General features: G+C 38.0%; 3 protein-coding genes across 3 annotated transcripts in view; 1 reads left to right on the top strand and 2 right to left on the bottom strand.

Moving 5' to 3' along the window:
* The window catches only part of LOC107747382 (CTD nuclear envelope phosphatase 1A-like), a 14,001-nt gene extending 11,608 nt beyond the window's left edge, over positions 1-2,393 (bottom strand). The window contains exons 1-3 of the mRNA XM_016561846.1: positions 2,151-2,393; positions 1,909-1,921; positions 1,601-1,703 (exon numbers count right to left, since the gene is read on the bottom strand). Coding sequence (XP_016417332.1) covers positions 1,601-1,703; positions 1,909-1,921; positions 2,151-2,253 — 219 coding nt within the window. The 5' untranslated portion in view covers positions 2,254-2,393. The remainder of the gene's footprint in view (positions 1-1,600; positions 1,704-1,908; positions 1,922-2,150) is intronic.
* Positions 2,394-5,045: 2,652 nt separating this feature from the next.
* LOC107747381 (elongator complex protein 5) lies at positions 5,046-10,245 on the bottom strand. The gene is made up of 8 exons (XM_016561845.1): positions 9,976-10,245; positions 9,828-9,888; positions 9,653-9,733; positions 7,996-8,207; positions 7,725-7,900; positions 7,559-7,654; positions 6,946-7,046; positions 5,046-5,604 (listed from the first exon to the last, which is right to left on the bottom strand). The coding sequence occupies exons 1-8, from the start codon at positions 10,025-10,027 to the stop codon at positions 5,496-5,498; spliced, it is 888 nt and encodes a 295-aa protein (XP_016417331.1). The 5' UTR covers positions 10,028-10,245; the 3' UTR covers positions 5,046-5,495.
* Positions 10,246-11,076: 831 nt separating this feature from the next.
* LOC107747387 (ataxin-1-like) lies at positions 11,077-17,575 on the top strand. Its single transcript, XM_016561853.1, has 3 exons — positions 11,077-11,167; positions 13,694-14,841; positions 16,280-17,575. The coding sequence occupies exons 2-3, from the start codon at positions 13,819-13,821 to the stop codon at positions 17,573-17,575; spliced, it is 2,319 nt and encodes a 772-aa protein (XP_016417339.1). The 5' UTR covers positions 11,077-11,167; positions 13,694-13,818.
* The last annotated feature ends 840 nt before the right edge of the window (positions 17,576-18,415 follow it).

Below are 18,415 nucleotides of genomic sequence, written 5' to 3'. Positions count from 1 at the left end.
CATTCATTTAAAACATAACCGACTGCGTTTACGAGAAGGATCGTCGAGACGGGTACTATTGACATAATTCTGTGTGTATGTGTCTGTTCAAACATGAGGAGATGCGAAAGACGAATCAACTCGGTGTTCGCGCGCCGTCTGAAACGCGTCTCTCTGTGTGTGCGCACGCTTCAGGTGTGCGGCAGAACTGAAGATACGCTGCGCGAGATGCGGCTTGTGCACGCGCTTCAGGTGTGCGTCTGTCAGACAGCAAGACGAGACGGCAAAGAGTTGTTTTCTGCAACTTATTGCACTTAACTCTTTTAAACGTCAAGCAATTATATGCTATATGCGTCGAACTAAAACTTTGACCTTTTGCAACATTTTGATTTAAGTAGCCTATTATTAAAGTGATTCAGATATCGCACGCCCTTGCGATTTCAAATTTGCATTTGCGATATTTCTATATATCGTGCAGCCCTACTGTAAAGCATGTCTAGTGAAGTGTCTGCTACTCCAGCACCCATATCGAGGTCCCAGACAAGTAATGCCTCTATAATTGTGTCTTAATGATCATCTTAAAGATTATTATACAACTGGCTTGCCAAAGCCTGCAGTGCACAGTGGGATTACAGCCTGCTTTCCAAACCCAAGTGTTTACATTCTCTGAGCTAAAGCATGTGATTCGGTTATCAGCTCATTCCTAAAAACAATGACCTATTTAATATTGCAATTATATTATTTAGTTATAAATGATAAATATATTTATAATATTATTTTATTTAAAAATATATATATGTTCATGCCAAGACCTTTTAAACTTATCTTACCCTGATCTTTATTGCTTTAGGCTTACAGTAAAATGTCAAATAATATAATACAATATAATACATCTTCTAGTTTTGGTAATTTTAGTACTTCAACTTAGACTTATTTTATTTCAGTTAGCTGCCAAGAAGCCAACATTTCTAACTATCGTTTTATTTTCATCTAATATTTCTAATTGTTTTAAATCTATTTCAATTAATGAAAATTATATTTTTTCTTTTCTTTTTTTTATAAAAATTATTTTCAATATAGTTTTATTTTTGGTAAATTATATACTGGTCGTAAATAAACTTATTTAATATAGTAAAAAAACTAAACGAATTTTGGTGCCAAGTCGTATCTTATCCTGACTTTGCTCCACAGTAAAATTCTGCATATATTTATTTATTTATTATTTTGTTGCCAAGTCCTATTTTACACTGATGGTACTAATGGCCCACAGTAAAGTGTCACATTAACTAATGTTAGGAGTTGACAAACCTGCTGTCATTAGTTTTTAATTTTAGTTTTTACTTTAATCAGTGTAACAGTATTATTCATAACCAGCAAGTCACTGTTCTTCTCTAGTTGTGTCGTTGACAACTAAACAAACTGGTTTTAATGGAGACTTAAATGGTTCAAGGATGTGTTTCTCTATAAATCAATCACAGGACAAAATAAACACTCGCTGTGTCCAGAAACAAACCCAGAGAGGAGTTAGTGCCCCTCTTAGACACCTGCGTGGAAGTTCAGTGTCGTGTCGTGCAAGAAAAGTTGCTCGGACGTGTAAATGTCACTCTTTTCGGAAACTCACCGTCCGTATGTGCTTCCTGAGGATGTATAAGAAGAAGCTCCATATTCTGGAGGTCACGCCGAGGAAAGTGCGCACACCGAGCAGACACTGGCGCGTCTTTAGCGCCCGCGAAATATTTGGCATGCTAAATATCTGGAGCTGTCGACGATTCACAATCACGCTGTGTGAAATGATTTCAGACTGAAAACTACATCGGCGATGACCTACAGCCAATGAGAGACCAAGATACAGGGCAGTGGGAAGTTCCCAATAACCCCAATAACGTGATATTTAGGCCCTGGAATAGCAGACACTGGCGCGTCTTTAGCATGTCAACCATACCACCAGAGTCTGTGAGGCGTGATTTACACCGCCGACAAGAGCAAGACAACACACCTGTGGAGATGAGATCCTGCCGAGCATTCACAACTTCACACCGGAGCGTCCCGACGCGCGTCTTGATGTGATTCAAATCAACGCACGGATGGCGCAAAAGTGCAGCGATTAAAAATAAAGTGCGTGTGTAAAATATCACTTGGTGAATGTCTTTATCTTCAGAGAGGTAACGTACTTTCTTCAAATGCTCGTTGGCTAAGATGGTCAAACCGACTGGAGTGTCGAGCAAACGTCTCCGTGCTGCCGAGAGAAGCGCGGCCGTCCATCCGCTGCGGCATTAAAAGCACCGTGCGCCTCTTTTGGAGAAAGCGAAAAGAAAACGCGTACAATTTCTCACCTCTGACAACAGTTTAAAGCCAATACGGTAGAGCAGCACGGGCCGCCATCGCTTCCCTGACGTCACTTCCGCGAAAGGGACATAAAAGTTTGCGCTCACGTGGCCGCGGCGGTTTCATTCAAACGGACTCGCTTTCAGTGAGAATTCAAATCATAACAGTCGGGTAGAGTAACGTTACTTTGAAAATTGTAATCCGTTACTGATTCCAAATTACATAGTAACCGTTACATTAAACATATCAGGTAATATAATCAGACTACTTTTAGATTACTTTTGACCTAACTCGTTTATCACATTGATTTAAATAGGATAATCTCGTACTATATTGATATGAAAATGCAAAGGAAAAGAAAATGTATTACATTTCTTGTTAGTAACATAATAAAGTGCATTAAACATTACATTAAATCAAGGTTTCCCAAAATGGAAATGTTTCGTGATGCAAACTTCGTGAAGGAACTGCAGGGGTTTCACGAGTTTAATGAAAAGCTAATAATTAAATCATAAAAATGTCAAATTAAAATAAATCATTTTAAAATAGCAACAATCCAAATAAAACACTAAAAAATGTTTACCTGCATGTCATATGTGACCATTAACCAATGTCAGAGATCCGTGAATATGCAAATGTGTTACTTGGTTATTAACTTATTACCTTAAAATCTCAGGGGGGACTTCAAATAAATATATTAGGTGAAAGAGATTCGGCTGACAAAAAAAAAAAAGTTTGGGAATGCCTGCATTACATGTAAATAAGAATAACGTGAATTTGTGCATTTTAATGTGTTCGAAAAGCCTTCCAAAGATATAGTAATACATGGTTAAATAACTTACTGAGTAATAATACAAATACAAATTAATGTGTTCATCAGTAGTTGATGCAATGTTGAGATATTAAAATTAAAATGATTTTTGTAAATCTAGTGGTCAAATGATGTGAGGCCTATCAGGTTTCGGTGTAACTACAGACACTTGAGGAGTCTCTGTGTGAATGTCCACAAACCTGGAAGACTTTCTGAGTGTATATAAGCGGTAGGCTATTTTAGAAAGGAACATTTAAAAGATAAAAAAGAGGAATTAGGGAGAATAAATAAATTATGAATAATTTATTGCTGGTGTGTGAACAATATGTAATCAAGTAATCAATAAAAAAGTAACTGTAGTCTGATTACGAGCATTGTAAAATGTAATTTAATCTAATTACAAGTACTTCATTTTTGTAATCTGATTACGTAATCCAGATTACATGTAATCAGTAACTAACAAGCTCTGCGAATCAGTATGTATACAGCGCACAGTTTTTCTGGTCATTTAATTTCTTTCACTGAATACAGTGGTGGTTGTCTGATCATTAAAATGATTAGGGTAAAAATAAGTCAATAAATCAATATTAAAATCAGATTTGGGGTAGTGATGGGATTTTGATTCATCTCGATGACTCAAATCTTCTGAATTCGTTCACCAAAAAGATTCGTTCAGTAGACCTTTCTCCTCTTACGTCGTTACTCCAGTAGTTGGCGAAAAGTGAGTGTCTTTTTATGTTATCTTGCACAGAAATCACTTTCAAACCGAGCACTAGGGCTGCACAATTAATCGAATCTCTAATCGCGATTACAATTACGGATGCCACAATTACGTAATCGTTCAAAGCGGCAATTAATCGTTCAAAGTCCACTTATGTTATTCTGTGCGCTTAAGATGCGTTTTTTTTCTTCTACATGTTATCTTAAGGGTGTTTCCCATTATTTTAATTTTAGTATAACATTATAGTACCATTCATATTTTTACTTTTTTTTATAATTTAAAGAAACCAATCCGATGTATAGTTGACATTTGAGGCTTAATACTATAGAAAAGCACTAAAGGTTTTTCAGTTAGAGTGTTTTCAGCTTGTTTATTTTCATATAAAAATACGTCATGCAGTTGCATCAAACAATGGTATAAACATCATTCAATGTAAATTGTGATAATCGTAATTAATAATCGCAATTACAATTTCAAGGGAATAATCGACAATTATGATTTTTGTCATAATCGAGCAGCCGAGCAGCTTTCTGTTGGTCAGTGCGGTGAATGTGCATTACCAATTGGAAAATTAGCAAAATTTACGTCCATTTACGTGGATTCCTATTAAAATGACTGAATTTCGTCCACAAAAATTCAACGAACCAGTGATGATTCGACCATAAGACTCAAATCTTTCGAATTTGTTCACCAAAAAGATTCGTTTAGTAGCCCTTACTGCATGTTACATCGTTGCACCAGTAATTGCCGACAAGTGAATCTTTTTCTGTGTTATAAGTTATTCACTTGTTGTTCCAAAGAATATCTTACAGCACCAAAGATATTTTGAAGAATGTTGGCAACCAAACAGTTGACGGTAACCATTGGCTTCCATAGTATTTTTTCAAATCAAATGTTCGTCAAATGTTAGGTTGCCAACATTCTTCAAAATACTTTCTTTTGTGCTCAATAGAAGAAAGAAAGTCGTAGAGGTTTTGAACAACTTGAGGGTGAGTAATGACAGAATTTTCATTTTTGTGTGAACTATCCCTTTAAGTCAGTGAAAACTTGGAATTGTGTGTATATTTGACTTTCAATATAAATTTTATTGATCATTTATTGTAATATATTTAGTTTGGAGCATCATGTCTAATCTCACATGGGATAAGATTTGTGGAGCTTACAAAATTAGCTTAGTAGTAAGTCAATAATAATCATAATCAAGCATTTATGCTTAAAATATTTTCAAGTGAGTGCTTTATTTATCCACCAATTTTCCTACCAATACAAAAACTGCATAACATTACGAAGAACATTGGTTCATCGATTCATATCCGTCATAACATTCTCAAACCTGGCCTTGTAATAGTTATATTTATGGTCTTTTTATGCCTTTATTGTGAGAGGACAGTAGAGAGCTGACAGGAAAGCACTGGGAGGAGAGAAGGGCAAAGGACCTCAAGGCGGGATTCGAACTCGGGTCGCCGTGAGCGCAGTTGCACTATATGTCGACACACTAACCACAAGGATATGGGCGCCGACTGGCCTTGTAATAGTTGATAGACAACAGACAGCCGCAGACTATATGATTCATAATAATATAACGAATCATAAATAAATATATTTATGAAGATGGTTATGACATTCACAGATTTAGGTCATGATGTGGGCTGTCTTCATTCACACATCAAGATCATCATCTGGATCCTCCTCGTCAAAGTCGTCGTTGGCATCAGGCTCGTACACGATCCTCCCGGAGCCAGGAGTCGGCTTCAGAAGAGCTGATTTTCTGTGGATTGCAGCATGAAAGACTCGATTTCTCAGACGTGAAAATCAGTTTGGCAAAAAGCAATTATTTTTAAAATAACTTCTGATCTTTTATATAAAATAATTATTTACAACCAGTGTTGCTATTGTTGACTAAATCTAAACATATATAAAAAAAATTCATTACCTGAAATAAAGTGAAATCAAATCTAAATGTTACATAAAATTAAATACAATCATTATTAAAATTAAATATTAAAAACTTAAACTTAAGTAATTAGAAATGTTGCCCTGGCAACTAACTGAAATAAAATACTGAAAAAAAAATAAAAACTGAAATAAAAATAAAGTACTAAAATTCTTAAAACTGAAATAAATTTAAAGCTAAATAGAAAAATTAAAAAGCAAAAGCTAAAAAAAAGACAAAAGCATAGAAAATTACAAAAGCTTCAACTAAAATTAAAATGAAAACTGAAAATAAAAAAAGAAAAGCTAAAGTGATATAAATGTGATAGAAAAGCAAAATATGAATAAACACTATAAGAGTAAATAATACTAAAACAACACTGTTTATAACAGTTGGGGTCTAAAATTGAAATAAAATTAAAGCTAAACAGAAATATTAAAAAAAACTACATCTACAATAAAAATGGCAAAAGCACATCAAATTACTAAAATGTTAACTAAAATTTAAAAAAAGAAAGAAAAGCAAATTAAAATTATTAATAGAAACTATAATAGTATATCAATAATACTAAAACAACACTGTTTACAACAACTGAGGTCTAAAATGAAATAAAAGCTAAGCTGAAATATAAAAAAACCTCAAACTAATAAAAAAAAATGACAAAGCACATAAAATTACTAAAATTTCAACTAAAATTAAAATGAAAATACTATAATAATATATCAATAATACTAAAACAACACCGTTTACAACAATTGGGGTCTAAAATGAAATAAAAGCTAAACTGAACTAAAACTAATAAAAAAAATGACAAAGTACATAAAATTACTAAAATTTCAACAAATTAAAATAAAAAAAAAAGTTAAAAAAAATAATTCAAAATATTCATAAAAACTATAATAGTATATAAATGATTAAAATGAAAATACTATAATAATATATCAATAATACTAAAACAACACTGTTTACAACAATTGGGGTCTAAAATGAAATAAAAGCTAAACTGAACTAAAACTAATAAAAAAAATGACAAAGTACATAAAATTACTAAAATTTCAACAAATTAAAATAAAAAAAAAAGTAAAAAAGAAAAATAATTCAAAATATTCATAAAAACTATAATAGTATATAAATGATACTAAAACATCACTGTTTAGGAGAATTGAGGTCTCTTACTTTTCTTGGCTAAATACAAACGGCAGTGCCACTTTCTGCTTGGCTTTTCTCTCCTCCTCAGACAGACGCAGATTGAAAGTCAGGTTTGATGTTGGATCAGCCTGATCACATCACAATAAAAGACAAACAGTAACAATGCAAAACCTCCAGCTAAAGGTGCTCTGAAAACCAAAGCGGCTTTGCTCACCTCAGACACATCTCGCTCTTTCTGTGCATGTCCAGGCTGACGTGGTTTGGCCTGTACTGAAAGGGTTGCATCCTCGGACACACTGAAATACTCTTCCTATAAATTGATTTCACAGATAATCAGTTTATAATCTCATGTTTATTCAGACTAAAACCTCATGTCTTACCTCTTGCATGACTTTGCCTGACTTTGTGCGTCTTGTGGTCTTTGCCACAGAATGGCGTTCATTGTCTGCAGGTGCCACAGAGATAACCGTACTGGCCAAGTGCACTTTCTGCTTGGCTTTTCTCTCCTCCTCAGACAGACGCAGATTGAAAGTCAGGTTTGATGTTGGATCAGCCTGATCACATCACAATAAAAGACAAACAGTAACAATGCAAAACCTCCAGCTAAAGGTGCTCTGAAAACCAAAGCGGCTTTGCTCACCTCAGACACATCTCGCTCTTTCTGTGCATGTCCAGGCTGACGTGGTTTGGCCTGTACTGAAAGGGTTGCATCCTCGGACACACTGAAATACTCTTCCTATAAATTGATTTCACAGATAATCAGTTTATAATCTCATGTTTATTCAGACTAAAACCTCATGTCTTACCTCTTGCATGACTTTGCCTGACTTTGTGCGTCTTGTGGTCTTTGCCACAGAATGGCGTTCATTGTCTGCAGGTGCCACAGAGATAACCGTACTGGCCAAGTGGCACACAATACCCACAATGCCTTGCTGATGCAAGTCTGAATGCAGGAGGCCGATGATAGTTTTAATAACTCCTCCTAGTGGTCAGTGGAAAACACAAACAAGTGCATTAGTTTTCCTAGATCGTACATGTCAAGCCAGTGTTTATAGATTCTGGGGCAAAATGTTTCACCTTGCCTGAGCTCTTGAAGTGTCTGGCAGAAGACAACAGGGTCATGATGTCTCAAAACCATCGAGAGAGAGTCAGCGACAAGTACTGCTGCTTTGGCATGCTGAGTGTCTTTGATGAGCTGAGTTATGTGTTGAGAAGCGAACCGCTCGACGGTGAAAGACGATCTGCGCGTCCAGCCAAGGGGATCGGGGAAACCCTTATGAAAATGAAGCCTTTAAACAGATCAGATAAAGCACTTGCATCAACTATAGTTGTTCTCAAAAAGTGTGCAGTGACCCCAGAATAGGCTGCAGGGAAAAAAATGGTAAATGCAAATAATAATAATTAAGTAACTTACCATATTGTACACAGTTAGGGTACATACATAGTTAAGGTAGCAAAACAACCAGGATTATAAACTTAAAAAATGTGCATATTTTGGCCTATATTATTCAGTCACTTGATAATATGACTAATATTAATAAACTATGGCTAAAATCTAATACTTTTTCTATTTAAGCCAAAGGAAAACAAAAAATCAATGTCACTAGATACTAAGGCTAGTATTAATTAAATATTAATCATTTATATTTACAAAATTGTACAAAATTTGCTAAATTCATGTGAACAAACAACAGGGAAAATAATGGTAATTGCAAATAATAAAAAGTAACTAACTTTACTGTACACAGTTAGGGGAACAAAACAACCAGGATTATCAACTTATTATTCAGTCAGTTCATAATATGGCTAATATTAATAAAATAACAATACTTTTGCTGTTGTTTATAAACTAAAATGCACAGATATATGTAAATACACAATTGTAAATGCAAATAATAAAACGTTTCAAAATAACCAGGCTGTGCACATTTTGGCACAAATTAATCAATTTAATATTTTGGCACATATTCTTCGGATCCTATGGCTAATATTAATACAACATAATACTTCTGCTGTTGATTGCACACTTACAAAATGTATGTTAATAAAGCAGGGGAACCAATGATAAATGCACATAATAAAAAGTAACTAACAATATCGTACATGGTCATAGTAGCAATTTAGCAAAACAACCAGATTTATCAACTTATATCAAAGGCTGTGCATATTTTGTCACAAATTAATCTGTCACTTGATACAATGGCTGATATGAATAAAATATAATACTTTTGCTGTTGTTTATGCACTTACAAAGGTTATGTTAATAAGCACAAATGAAAAATAATGGCAAAAGCAAATAATAAAAAGTAACTAGTAATATTGCGCATAGCTAAGGAAGGAAAATAACCAACAGGCTTGTTGTGCATATATTGGCAAACATTCTTCAGTCACTTGATATTATGGCTAATTTTAATAAAATATAATACTTCTGCTGTTGTTTATCAAAGCATAAAACAAACAAAGAAAAGTTTACTTCTGCATGATGAACTGTTTTGGTGTGGTGTTATATCACCTGATGTCCAATGTAAAACCAGTCCTGAAGCAAAACCAGTAGTGCACTATAACATTTAACGATTTTGAATTTTGAAGTGCATCCTAAATTGCAGACTGTCAGTATAATTTAAATGTCATAGTCATACATGTGATACATGAGCATTCAGGTGTCACCATAGTATCCATAAATAAAGCATGTCTCAATCACAAATCAAGAGTAGCCTATTTTGATTGAACTCACCTCTGCACGCAGCTGCTGTCCAAACCAGCACACACTTCTGTTTCAGGACTCTCAAACCCCAGCACATGGACGTCCTCGCCCCTTTCAAAGATTAAAACACAAATCAAACATCACACGAAGTGTAACAACATAATGAAAGTCAATTCAAACACAGCAGACGCAGACAGAAACTTGCCTCTTCAATGCTGCATTAATAAAACACCTGAGGAGTCCGCGCCCGGAGCACTGCACAGTATCTGAAAACATATCATGAACACATTCAGCGCTGGAGAAAGGTACAGATGCGGTAAGAGTTATTGATGAGACTCACGAGATGATCCTACCTTCAATGAGTATGAATCCTCCTCCAGCCTGTATCACATCCAGCAGCAGCATGACTCAAATCAGCTCACTTCAAGAAGTGCAACGTGATGAAATATGACAGACCCAAAATGCCTGGTTATATATGAGAGTTATGGTATATTTCACGATCAACACGAGTTTGATTACAGTGAATACTCAATTTCCCAAAAGCACAGCGGCCATTAGAACAGCGGACTTCCTCCTTCTTCTTCTTCTTCTTCTTCTTCTTCTTCTTTTTCTTGCTGGTATGGCTGTTTGCAAACTGTTTGCAATGCATCACCGCCACCTATTGTGCTGTAGTATGAACAGGTGTTATGTTATGTTACGTTATGTTATGTTGTATTATATTATATTATATTACATTATGTTATATTATGTTATATTATATTGTTACATGTTATGTTATGTTATCTTATGTTACACCGCATAAACACATTTCATTACACCAAATACACAAAATAATGTTCTTTTTAGCAGCATCATATGACCCCTTTAAATTCGGTCTTTACACATTAAAATATATAGATGCTGTTTTAGTATTTTAGTATTTGGGGAGCCTGTGGCATCTAAAAGACTGAAAACACCTTGCTTAACTCATTTGATCCCTGTTGTTTTTAGCCTCTAAGTCTGAATATCTCGGTGCAGAGCAAGGATATTTTCATCTTAAAGGCAGTAAAGCCCTTTAAATGTCTGTCTCCTCGAGGCCCAACATAGTGACAGCTCAACATTGCCCTCTATCGATTTTATACAGAACACGGGAGGAAAACAAACAAACAAAAAATGTAGTGAAATAATTAAAAATGAACTCCTGTTCACTGAGTTTTGAAAAAAGAAAAATAACTCGTATGACTGGTTTCCATATAAAATAAATATATAACATAATGTATTAATAAATTAATGTATATTATATAATATATCATACATAAAATATATTTCATAAAACCCAGTAAAACAATAAACAGCCCATCCCTAAAACTATCCCTAAAATGAGATGCTTCTGCAGAAGTGAACGAGGCGCGGATCGGCTCCACCGTGACGTCATCAGCGCGCGACGCTGGGCTTCAGTCTGCTGGCCTCCGGATTTCAGCAGCCCGTATTTAACCACTGATTTATAGCACGAACTCCACCCAGAGTCTGTATTTTAGCACGTCGTCTACACGATGCCATGCGGAGGTGAGTGTTTTTGTCGCGGGCCGGTTGAGCGCGGTCGGAGAAGCGGCTGTTTGAGTCTGTGGGAAGAGCGATTAGCCCGTTAGCGGCGCTCCGGTGGAAATCCCAGCCCCTCATTTACTCCTGCTTTAGTTTCAAACGCTTTGACTGACAAAATGAGGTTTAACGGACTGAAACGAACGCACTAAACTCTTTTATACAAACGAAGGGTTATGTTTCCCGTGTGAAATGTCTGGCTAGTGAGGTTACAGGCTTTAATAGCAGCTGGCTAACGCTCGAGTCTTCATGAAAACATCTCTGGTGTCTCTGCTTGTGCCACGATTCACTTCAGCGCGATGTTATTACTCACACTGACTGCTGACACCCAAAACACCTACATCTGCTTTATTGTGTTTTTAAATATGTCTTATCGGTGCTCTTTAATGTTTTTCGCTTTTCTGTTTCAGTTTAATAGTGTCAGGACAAGGGCGAAGTTTCCGTTTCGTAGAAACTTTTCATTTTTGCATGCTATTCAGTGCCTTCTGTTTGTTCTGAAACTGGCCATTTAAAAAGAGGAGTAGTATATTTAGAAGCTGGGAAATTCATTTTTATCCCCCTGGCATGTAGTATCAGAAATCTACTTTTACTACGAGGCAAGTTTAAGACATTTTATGGGGGTATATTTTGTTTAATCATATCAAAACAAAGGCTGTCGTGTATTTATGTGATACTTTAAATCAAAGCTGCACTAAACCCGTAAATAGAAATGCTTAGATTGAAATATACCAAATCTTAGATATGCTTAGATTGAAATATACCAAATTTCAGATTGAAATATACCAAAATTTAGATATGCTTAGTTTGAAATATATAAAATTTTTAGATATGCTTAGATTGAAATATATCAAATTTTAGATTGAAATATACCAAAATTTAGAAAAAAATGACAAATTTGCTGTTTTTAATATACAGGGCATTGTGACTCTCAGTTTTGGTTATTTAATATTTTCTGATCTGGCAAACATGTGGACCACAGTACATGAGAACTAGTGTCTGTTTCTTTAAGAGAACATGGACAGAAATGGCTTACGCTTCTGTTTCTGCACTTGAATGAGCATTATCTTTCTCTTTATTAAACCTACCGTGTATGAATCACAGAAGCATCGTGGGCACAATACAGTTAGCCTGGAAGTAATGTATTTCAAGTGCTTTTTCTTTTAGGTATAATTCTATTTACTGTTATGACTGTTGCTGCGCTTGTTTTTTTTTTCTGAGATACAAGGTTAAATGGTATTATTTTATATAATACGCTTTAAAATCTTAAAAGGTTGTAGTATATTATAGTTGATTTACTCGGGGCGTAAAATTAGTGATAAAGTAAAATATGATGAAAATCAAAAATTTTGTATGATTATCTAAAAATAGAAGTTTACAAAATTCCCCTTTAACTGCATTAATAAAGTTTAATGCTGTTTGTCATGAAGATTTTATTTTGTAGTTTATTTATCTTGTTTTCTAGTATTGATAGGCCGGTGTATTTAGGCCAAACTGGAAGGCACATTTGTGGATTTCCTGGGTAGTTTCCAATGGGTTTTTAGAAAAGTGGCTTTTGATTTACGAGAAAAAAAGGGCTGTGGTTAACATTACTCAAAGACTTCCACATTTTGCTCTGTAGTATAAATGACACACAGTCATACCTCAATAAAAAAATGTGTTGTCAATGTGTTTTTCAAACGACAAGTTTGACCATTTTTAACCAGCTTCGTAATGTTGTGATGTTGGATTTTCAACGTGTCACTCATTTGCTGATTTTAATTTTAGTTTAAGTTTGTTATGTGCAGTTTTTGTCATTTTTGTTAGTTTGTGTTTGTGTGTGTGTGTTTTAAATATTGCTTTTTAACAGTTTTTTTTTCAGGTTTAGTTATTATAGTACTTCATTGTAAACTTAATCTATTTCAGCTGTCAAGGCAGCATTTCTAATTTTCTAAGTTTTTAATTTTTATTTCTAATGTTTATTTTTAATTTGCAAAATAAATGGCAAATTTGGGTTATAAGTGTATATTGTCCAGATAATCTGAATTGAATCGAACTCTAATAAATCAGACTAACAATTAAACGGCAATATCTGGGTGCAGGTAACATAGAGAAAGATTACAGTGTTCATTATTCACAGATACTACCGACATTGCAAAACAAATCTGGTTGAAAATTGTCAGACTTGTCTTTTAAAAATGTGAAATGCAAACTAAATTACTATAAATTACACTATATTTACTAAAAATGTATAGTCCTTTTGCACGTTGCTGCAGAATTGCTGTAATTAATGTGCCACCTATTTTACACTATTTATTCAAAATTGACCAAAAATATTTGAAATGTATAGAAAAGTGCAATATATATGTGACGAGGCTGTTTGCAGAGTTTGAAAGGAACCAATGTGACAACCTCAAAACCAGCTGTTTTATTGGCCTGGCCAACATGTTGAGCACTAGCCTATACACCAGTCGTTTAAAAATATTTAGTTTATACATGATTTCTTTATGCATTTAGGTAAGGTGATGGAAGAGGCCAGCGGGAGGGTTTCAGAGCTGATTCCAGTGGTGCTATTTCCGCGGTTGCCAGGCTTTGTCCCATTCTCTGTTCAGTAACAGCGCCCATTCTCATCCCGAATCACCATGAAGCCAGTCCACGAGCGCAACCAGGAGTGCCTCCCTCCCAAGAAGCGGGACCTCCCTGTTAACAACAACAACAACAACACCTCTACCTACAACAATAACAGCAGTAGCATCAGCGGCGGAGCGGGAGGCAGCGGCAGCATTGGGAGTGCAGGAGGAGGAGGTGAGGATGCCCCATCTTCACAAAGCTCTGGAGCGAGCGGAGAAGGTAGTGGCGAATGGGTGCGAGCCCAGCCGAGCGTGCATTATGGGATGGATGGTGGCGAGGGTCTCGTTGGGCTTCCTGTGGATCAGTTTAGCATGCTTTATAAAGTAGCTCTGCCCGCTGGCACCTACTCGCCCACCAGTCTGCACCCCGTTCTTAGCCACATTTCTCCTGCCTACACCGTACCCTCCCAGGTGTTACAGCACACGAGCGTTCCTTACCCTCCGCTCTGCTACGCCCAGATCCCTCACTCCTCGTTGCAGTTTGTTAGCTCTCCGTACGCGGCTGCGGTTCCCTACGCCGTGCCTCCGGGATTCGTTCCCAGCCCTTTGATACCACCTCAGTCCGCTATTTCCCAGCCGCACTCAGTTTCCCACCTGGTTACGTATCCGTCAGTCATTCAGGAAGGAGTTGCCTCTCCGCAGCAGCAGGTCTCGACCCACGCATACACCAAAATGGGAGTTCCTCTGGTGCTCCCTTCTGATCAAACGGTGACACAAGCGCCGCTTGGGACTGTAGGGATGCTGCCTGCTGGGGAGCTCAGCCCGAGAGCCGTGTACTACCACCCTGCCGTCAGGGGCGTCCAACTGCAAAGAGACCTGCACAGCAGCTCCATGGAGCAGGAGAGGGAGGTGAATGGAGGGGACCGAGAACACGGAGGCAGGGAGAGCCATCAAGATGCAGTTTATTCGGCCAGAAGTGTACGGCTGCTGCAGGCATCTGCACCCGAGCCCCAGCAAGACAAGAGCTTAAAAAACCGCAGGCCGGAGGGCAGAATGTCGCCAGGACAGAGGAGCACACCAGACACTGATCTTGAGGTGAGGGGCAGATAGTTTGCTAAAACAAAACCTAAAAACTATTTGAAAAGGGGAAGTCATTTCAGAGGAAGGGCAAGTTATTACAATATCACCAGAAAAGTGCTTTTAAGTAAATAGGATGATGTTTTGATTTCATGTTGATTTAATTTTCAACACACAGAACTATTGTCACTTAAATGTACTGTAGTGAAAATGTTTACCTTTAGCATTTTTTGTAGTATTATTCATTTTGCATTACAAGCAGTTATGATTTTTCTGCATAAATGTGAACTATGCTGAGATCAGATCTTTGTCTAGTTCATGTATCTAGATGAAGCGAACCCAATTAAATGAATAACAAAACATTTTAATTTTTATATTGTAATTTTTAAATGATATAAGAATTAATGTCTTTGCTGGGGGAAATGGAAAATCCTGTGATGTTGTTTATTTTCAAAATTAGATTTTGAATCTCAAATTTTCTCAGGTGTGGTTTTAGAATTTTGGATCCAACTGTACCAGTGTAATTTTTGTATTATATACTATTATGGTATATAGAAATATTTTAAATTAGCTTTCATTTTTATAGTCTAATTTTATTTAGGTTCTAGTAATTTTGTTAGTTTATTTCTATTTATCCTTTCATTATTTTATTTGAGTTTTAGTTTTATTAATTTTCATTCTTTAACCTAAACTTGATTTATATCAGTTAGTTGCCAAGACAACTATTTAAATTACTGACGTTTTACATAACAATAACAACACTGCACTGTACATATCATTTTAAAATTAAATCTTTATGATGCTGTTATTGCAACTACCCAGAAGTTGGAAATTAGGTTTTTACATTAAGACAACCGTTATCCGGTTGCCAATAACAGTTACATCATCCATCCAATCAGTAAGCTTAACTAGGAGTACACCTACTCTCTCAGTAGCTTTACAATGTCAGATTTTTCCACAAACTTGATGTAATATTACTTTTTTTTACATCTGGATCTCCATAGACTACTGTTGTAGTAAATGTATCCTGCTTCATCACTATTACACTACTACTATTAGAGTTTTGTCAGATTTTTCCTCAAACTTGATGTAATATTACTTTTTTTTACATCTGGATCTCCATAGACTACTTTTGTAGTAAATGTCTCCTGCTTCATCACTATTACACTACTACTAGAGTTTTGCCTTTTTTGAGGTAATTCTTGTGAGTCAGCACCAGTTACACCACTTCCTTCCTTTATTAGCTGTTCTTTGGGTGTATTAAAGATTGAGTAACTCAGGCTGCTACTTCTTAGAAACAACAGAGATTGTTTTTTGATTTATGGCAAAATCTGTTCTGAGGCCAGTCTCATCTTTAATTTGTCACTTTCCAGTTTGTGGTGTTTTCTAAAAAGCAACTTCCATCCAAATGTACATTCTAAAATAAAATGACACTTTAAATTTGATTCCATTTCAGGTACAGCAGGTGGTTGGACGACTTGCCTCTCCTGTCCACGGCACGAGTCGCAAGGAAGCAGCACATGTCCCTCTCAACCTGTCTCAAAGCTTTCAGAGGGGTCGAGAGACTCAGGGCGAAGTCAGAACACCTTATGCATCAAATCCTGCTGAATCTAGAGCACAGCAGCAGCAGTTCCTTCAACAAGGACATGCCGTTATCTTGGCCAATGGGCAGCATGTTCTAGTGCCCCTGGACTACCATCACCACCAACAGCAGCAGCAGCAGCATTTCCAATCCAACGATGTGGCTCCTGCTACGTATACAAAAGCCATGGATGCAGCAGCCTGTCTCCCAGAGCGTGCAGTGGCGGAGCTGCTTCCCCAACAGGGGCAGCAACCCTCCCAGCATCTTCCAGCTCCTGGTACTTTCCCACAGGCTCCTTTGCTAGCACCCTCCGGCCCGTCGCACTTCATGAAGGGCGCCATCATACAGTTGGCTACCGGAGAGCTCAAGCGTGTAGAAGATCTGCAGACTCAGGACTTTGTGCGGAGTGCAGAAGTAAGCGGGGGGCTGAAGATCGACTCGAGCATGGTGGTGGACATCCGCGCTAGTCAACAGCGGCTCGGTCTAGTGGCGCTGCATTTCAATGTAGGGGAGCAGCAGAGCAAAGTGACTATAGATGTTCCCCCCGAACACCCCTTTTTCGTTTTTGGACAGGGCTGGTCGTCCTGTAGCCCTGAGCGGACTGCCCAACTGTATGGTCTCACCTGCCACCATCTGCAAGTGGGCGACGTCTGTGTGTCCGTGACACTGCAGCAGCAAGCTGCGTCGCAGCAGAAGCCGCCGCAACAAGTGCAGGCCCGGACTCCCACCAAAGTCAACTCCATGTCAGGAGCCCCACCTCAACCCATGGGCCCCCCTCCGCCCCAACACACCCCTCGGCCACAAAGCCAATTAAAAATTGAGCGCATCCACAGAGAGAGGGACCGGGACAAGGAAGAGCCCATGCAGGTCGGGGGTTTGCGACACATCGATGTACCCCCAAGACCGAACAGGACTTCAGCAGAGCACACTCGGAGCCAGAGCAACTACTATTTGCACACTGAGGGTCATGCTCCACCAGGAGCCGCAGCGGGAGCTTCTTCTGTAGGGGCGTCCCAGAGGCGCTGGTCTGCCCCTGGCTTCCAAAGATACAGCATCAAGAATGAGGAGGGAAGTTTAGCATCAGCTGCCACCTTTGGCTCCTCTCGGCCATCGTTTATCCCTCAAGAGGTCAAGCTATCCATTGAGGGGCGCTCAAACGCCGGGAAGTAGCAGACGCCACAAAGCCAATTAAAAATTGAGCGCATCCACAGAGAGAGGGACCGGGACAAGGAAGAGCCCATGCAGGTCGGGGGTTTGCGACACATCGATGTACCCCCAAGACCGAACAGGACTTCAGCAGAGCACACTCGGAGCCAGAGCAACTACTATTTGCACACTGAGGGTCATGCTCCACCAGGAGCCGCAGCGGGAGCTTCTTCTGTAGGGGCGTCCCAGAGGCGCTGGTCTGCCCCTGGCTTCCAAAGATACAGCATCAAGAATGAGGAGGGAAGTTTAGCATCAGCTGCCACCTCTGGCTCCTCTCGGCCATCGTTTATCCCTCAAGAGGTCAAGCTATCCATTGAGGGGCGCTCAAACGCCGGGAAGTAGCAGACAACAGAGATTGTACATGGGAGCGAAGTGTCAGTCGGGCGAACGGATGCGAAAGAGGGAGCATGGTCAGAGGGAGAGAGAATGTAGCCTCAGAATGTTTGAGATTTTGCACATATTGGAAGATTCCCCCTGCTGCCCCCTTCTCCGGTTCTGGTCTCAAGCAGAAGACTTTAGTGTCAGGTCATAGTCAGCGTTCGCAATGATCTGCATGGGCAGCTTTATCCGGTAAATCATGTACCAAAGCCTGCGTCGTCTGCGTGTTCCTGTGGGTGAACTATCATGTTTAGCAGTGATCACTTGCGTGAAGGTATCTTGCAGTTCCTCGAGTAGATGTTTATTTCAGAAAGGCCAGGGATAAGAATGGGATACAGCCATAGAGTCTTGACAAGCCTTTACAGTAATAATAATTATATATTTTAAAGAAGGACAAAAAAGGATAGATTGCTCACCCCCCCCCCC

This window comes from Sinocyclocheilus rhinocerous, unplaced genomic scaffold (assembly GCF_001515625.1).
Source record: "Sinocyclocheilus rhinocerous isolate Xijiao unplaced genomic scaffold, SAMN03320098_v1.1 scaffold3972, whole genome shotgun sequence".
NCBI lineage: Eukaryota > Metazoa > Chordata > Actinopteri > Cypriniformes > Cyprinidae > Sinocyclocheilus > Sinocyclocheilus rhinocerous.
The sequence above is the reverse complement of the archived record's forward strand: the minus strand, read 5'-3'. Positions and strand labels throughout refer to the sequence as shown.

Bases quoted from the DNA above. Each gene is read 5' to 3' on its own strand.
- LOC107747381 (XM_016561845.1), bottom strand. From the start codon at position 10,027: ATGCTGCTGCTGGATGTGATACAGGCTGGAGGAGGATTCATACTCATT. The intron at 8,208-9,652 runs GTGAGTTCAATC...ATCTGTTTAAAG, and splicing joins GACAGCAGCTGCGTGCAGAG to GCTTCATTTTCATAAGGGTT. The intron at 5,605-6,945 runs GTAAGAGACCTC...TGCAATCCACAG, and splicing joins TTTGTATTTAGCCAAGAAAA to AAAATCAGCTCTTCTGAAGC.
- LOC107747387 (XM_016561853.1), top strand. From the start codon at position 13,819: ATGAAGCCAGTCCACGAGCGCAACCAGGAGTGCCTCCCTCCCAAGAAG. The intron at 14,842-16,279 runs GTGAGGGGCAGA...ATTCCATTTCAG, and splicing joins CACCAGACACTGATCTTGAG to GTACAGCAGGTGGTTGGACG.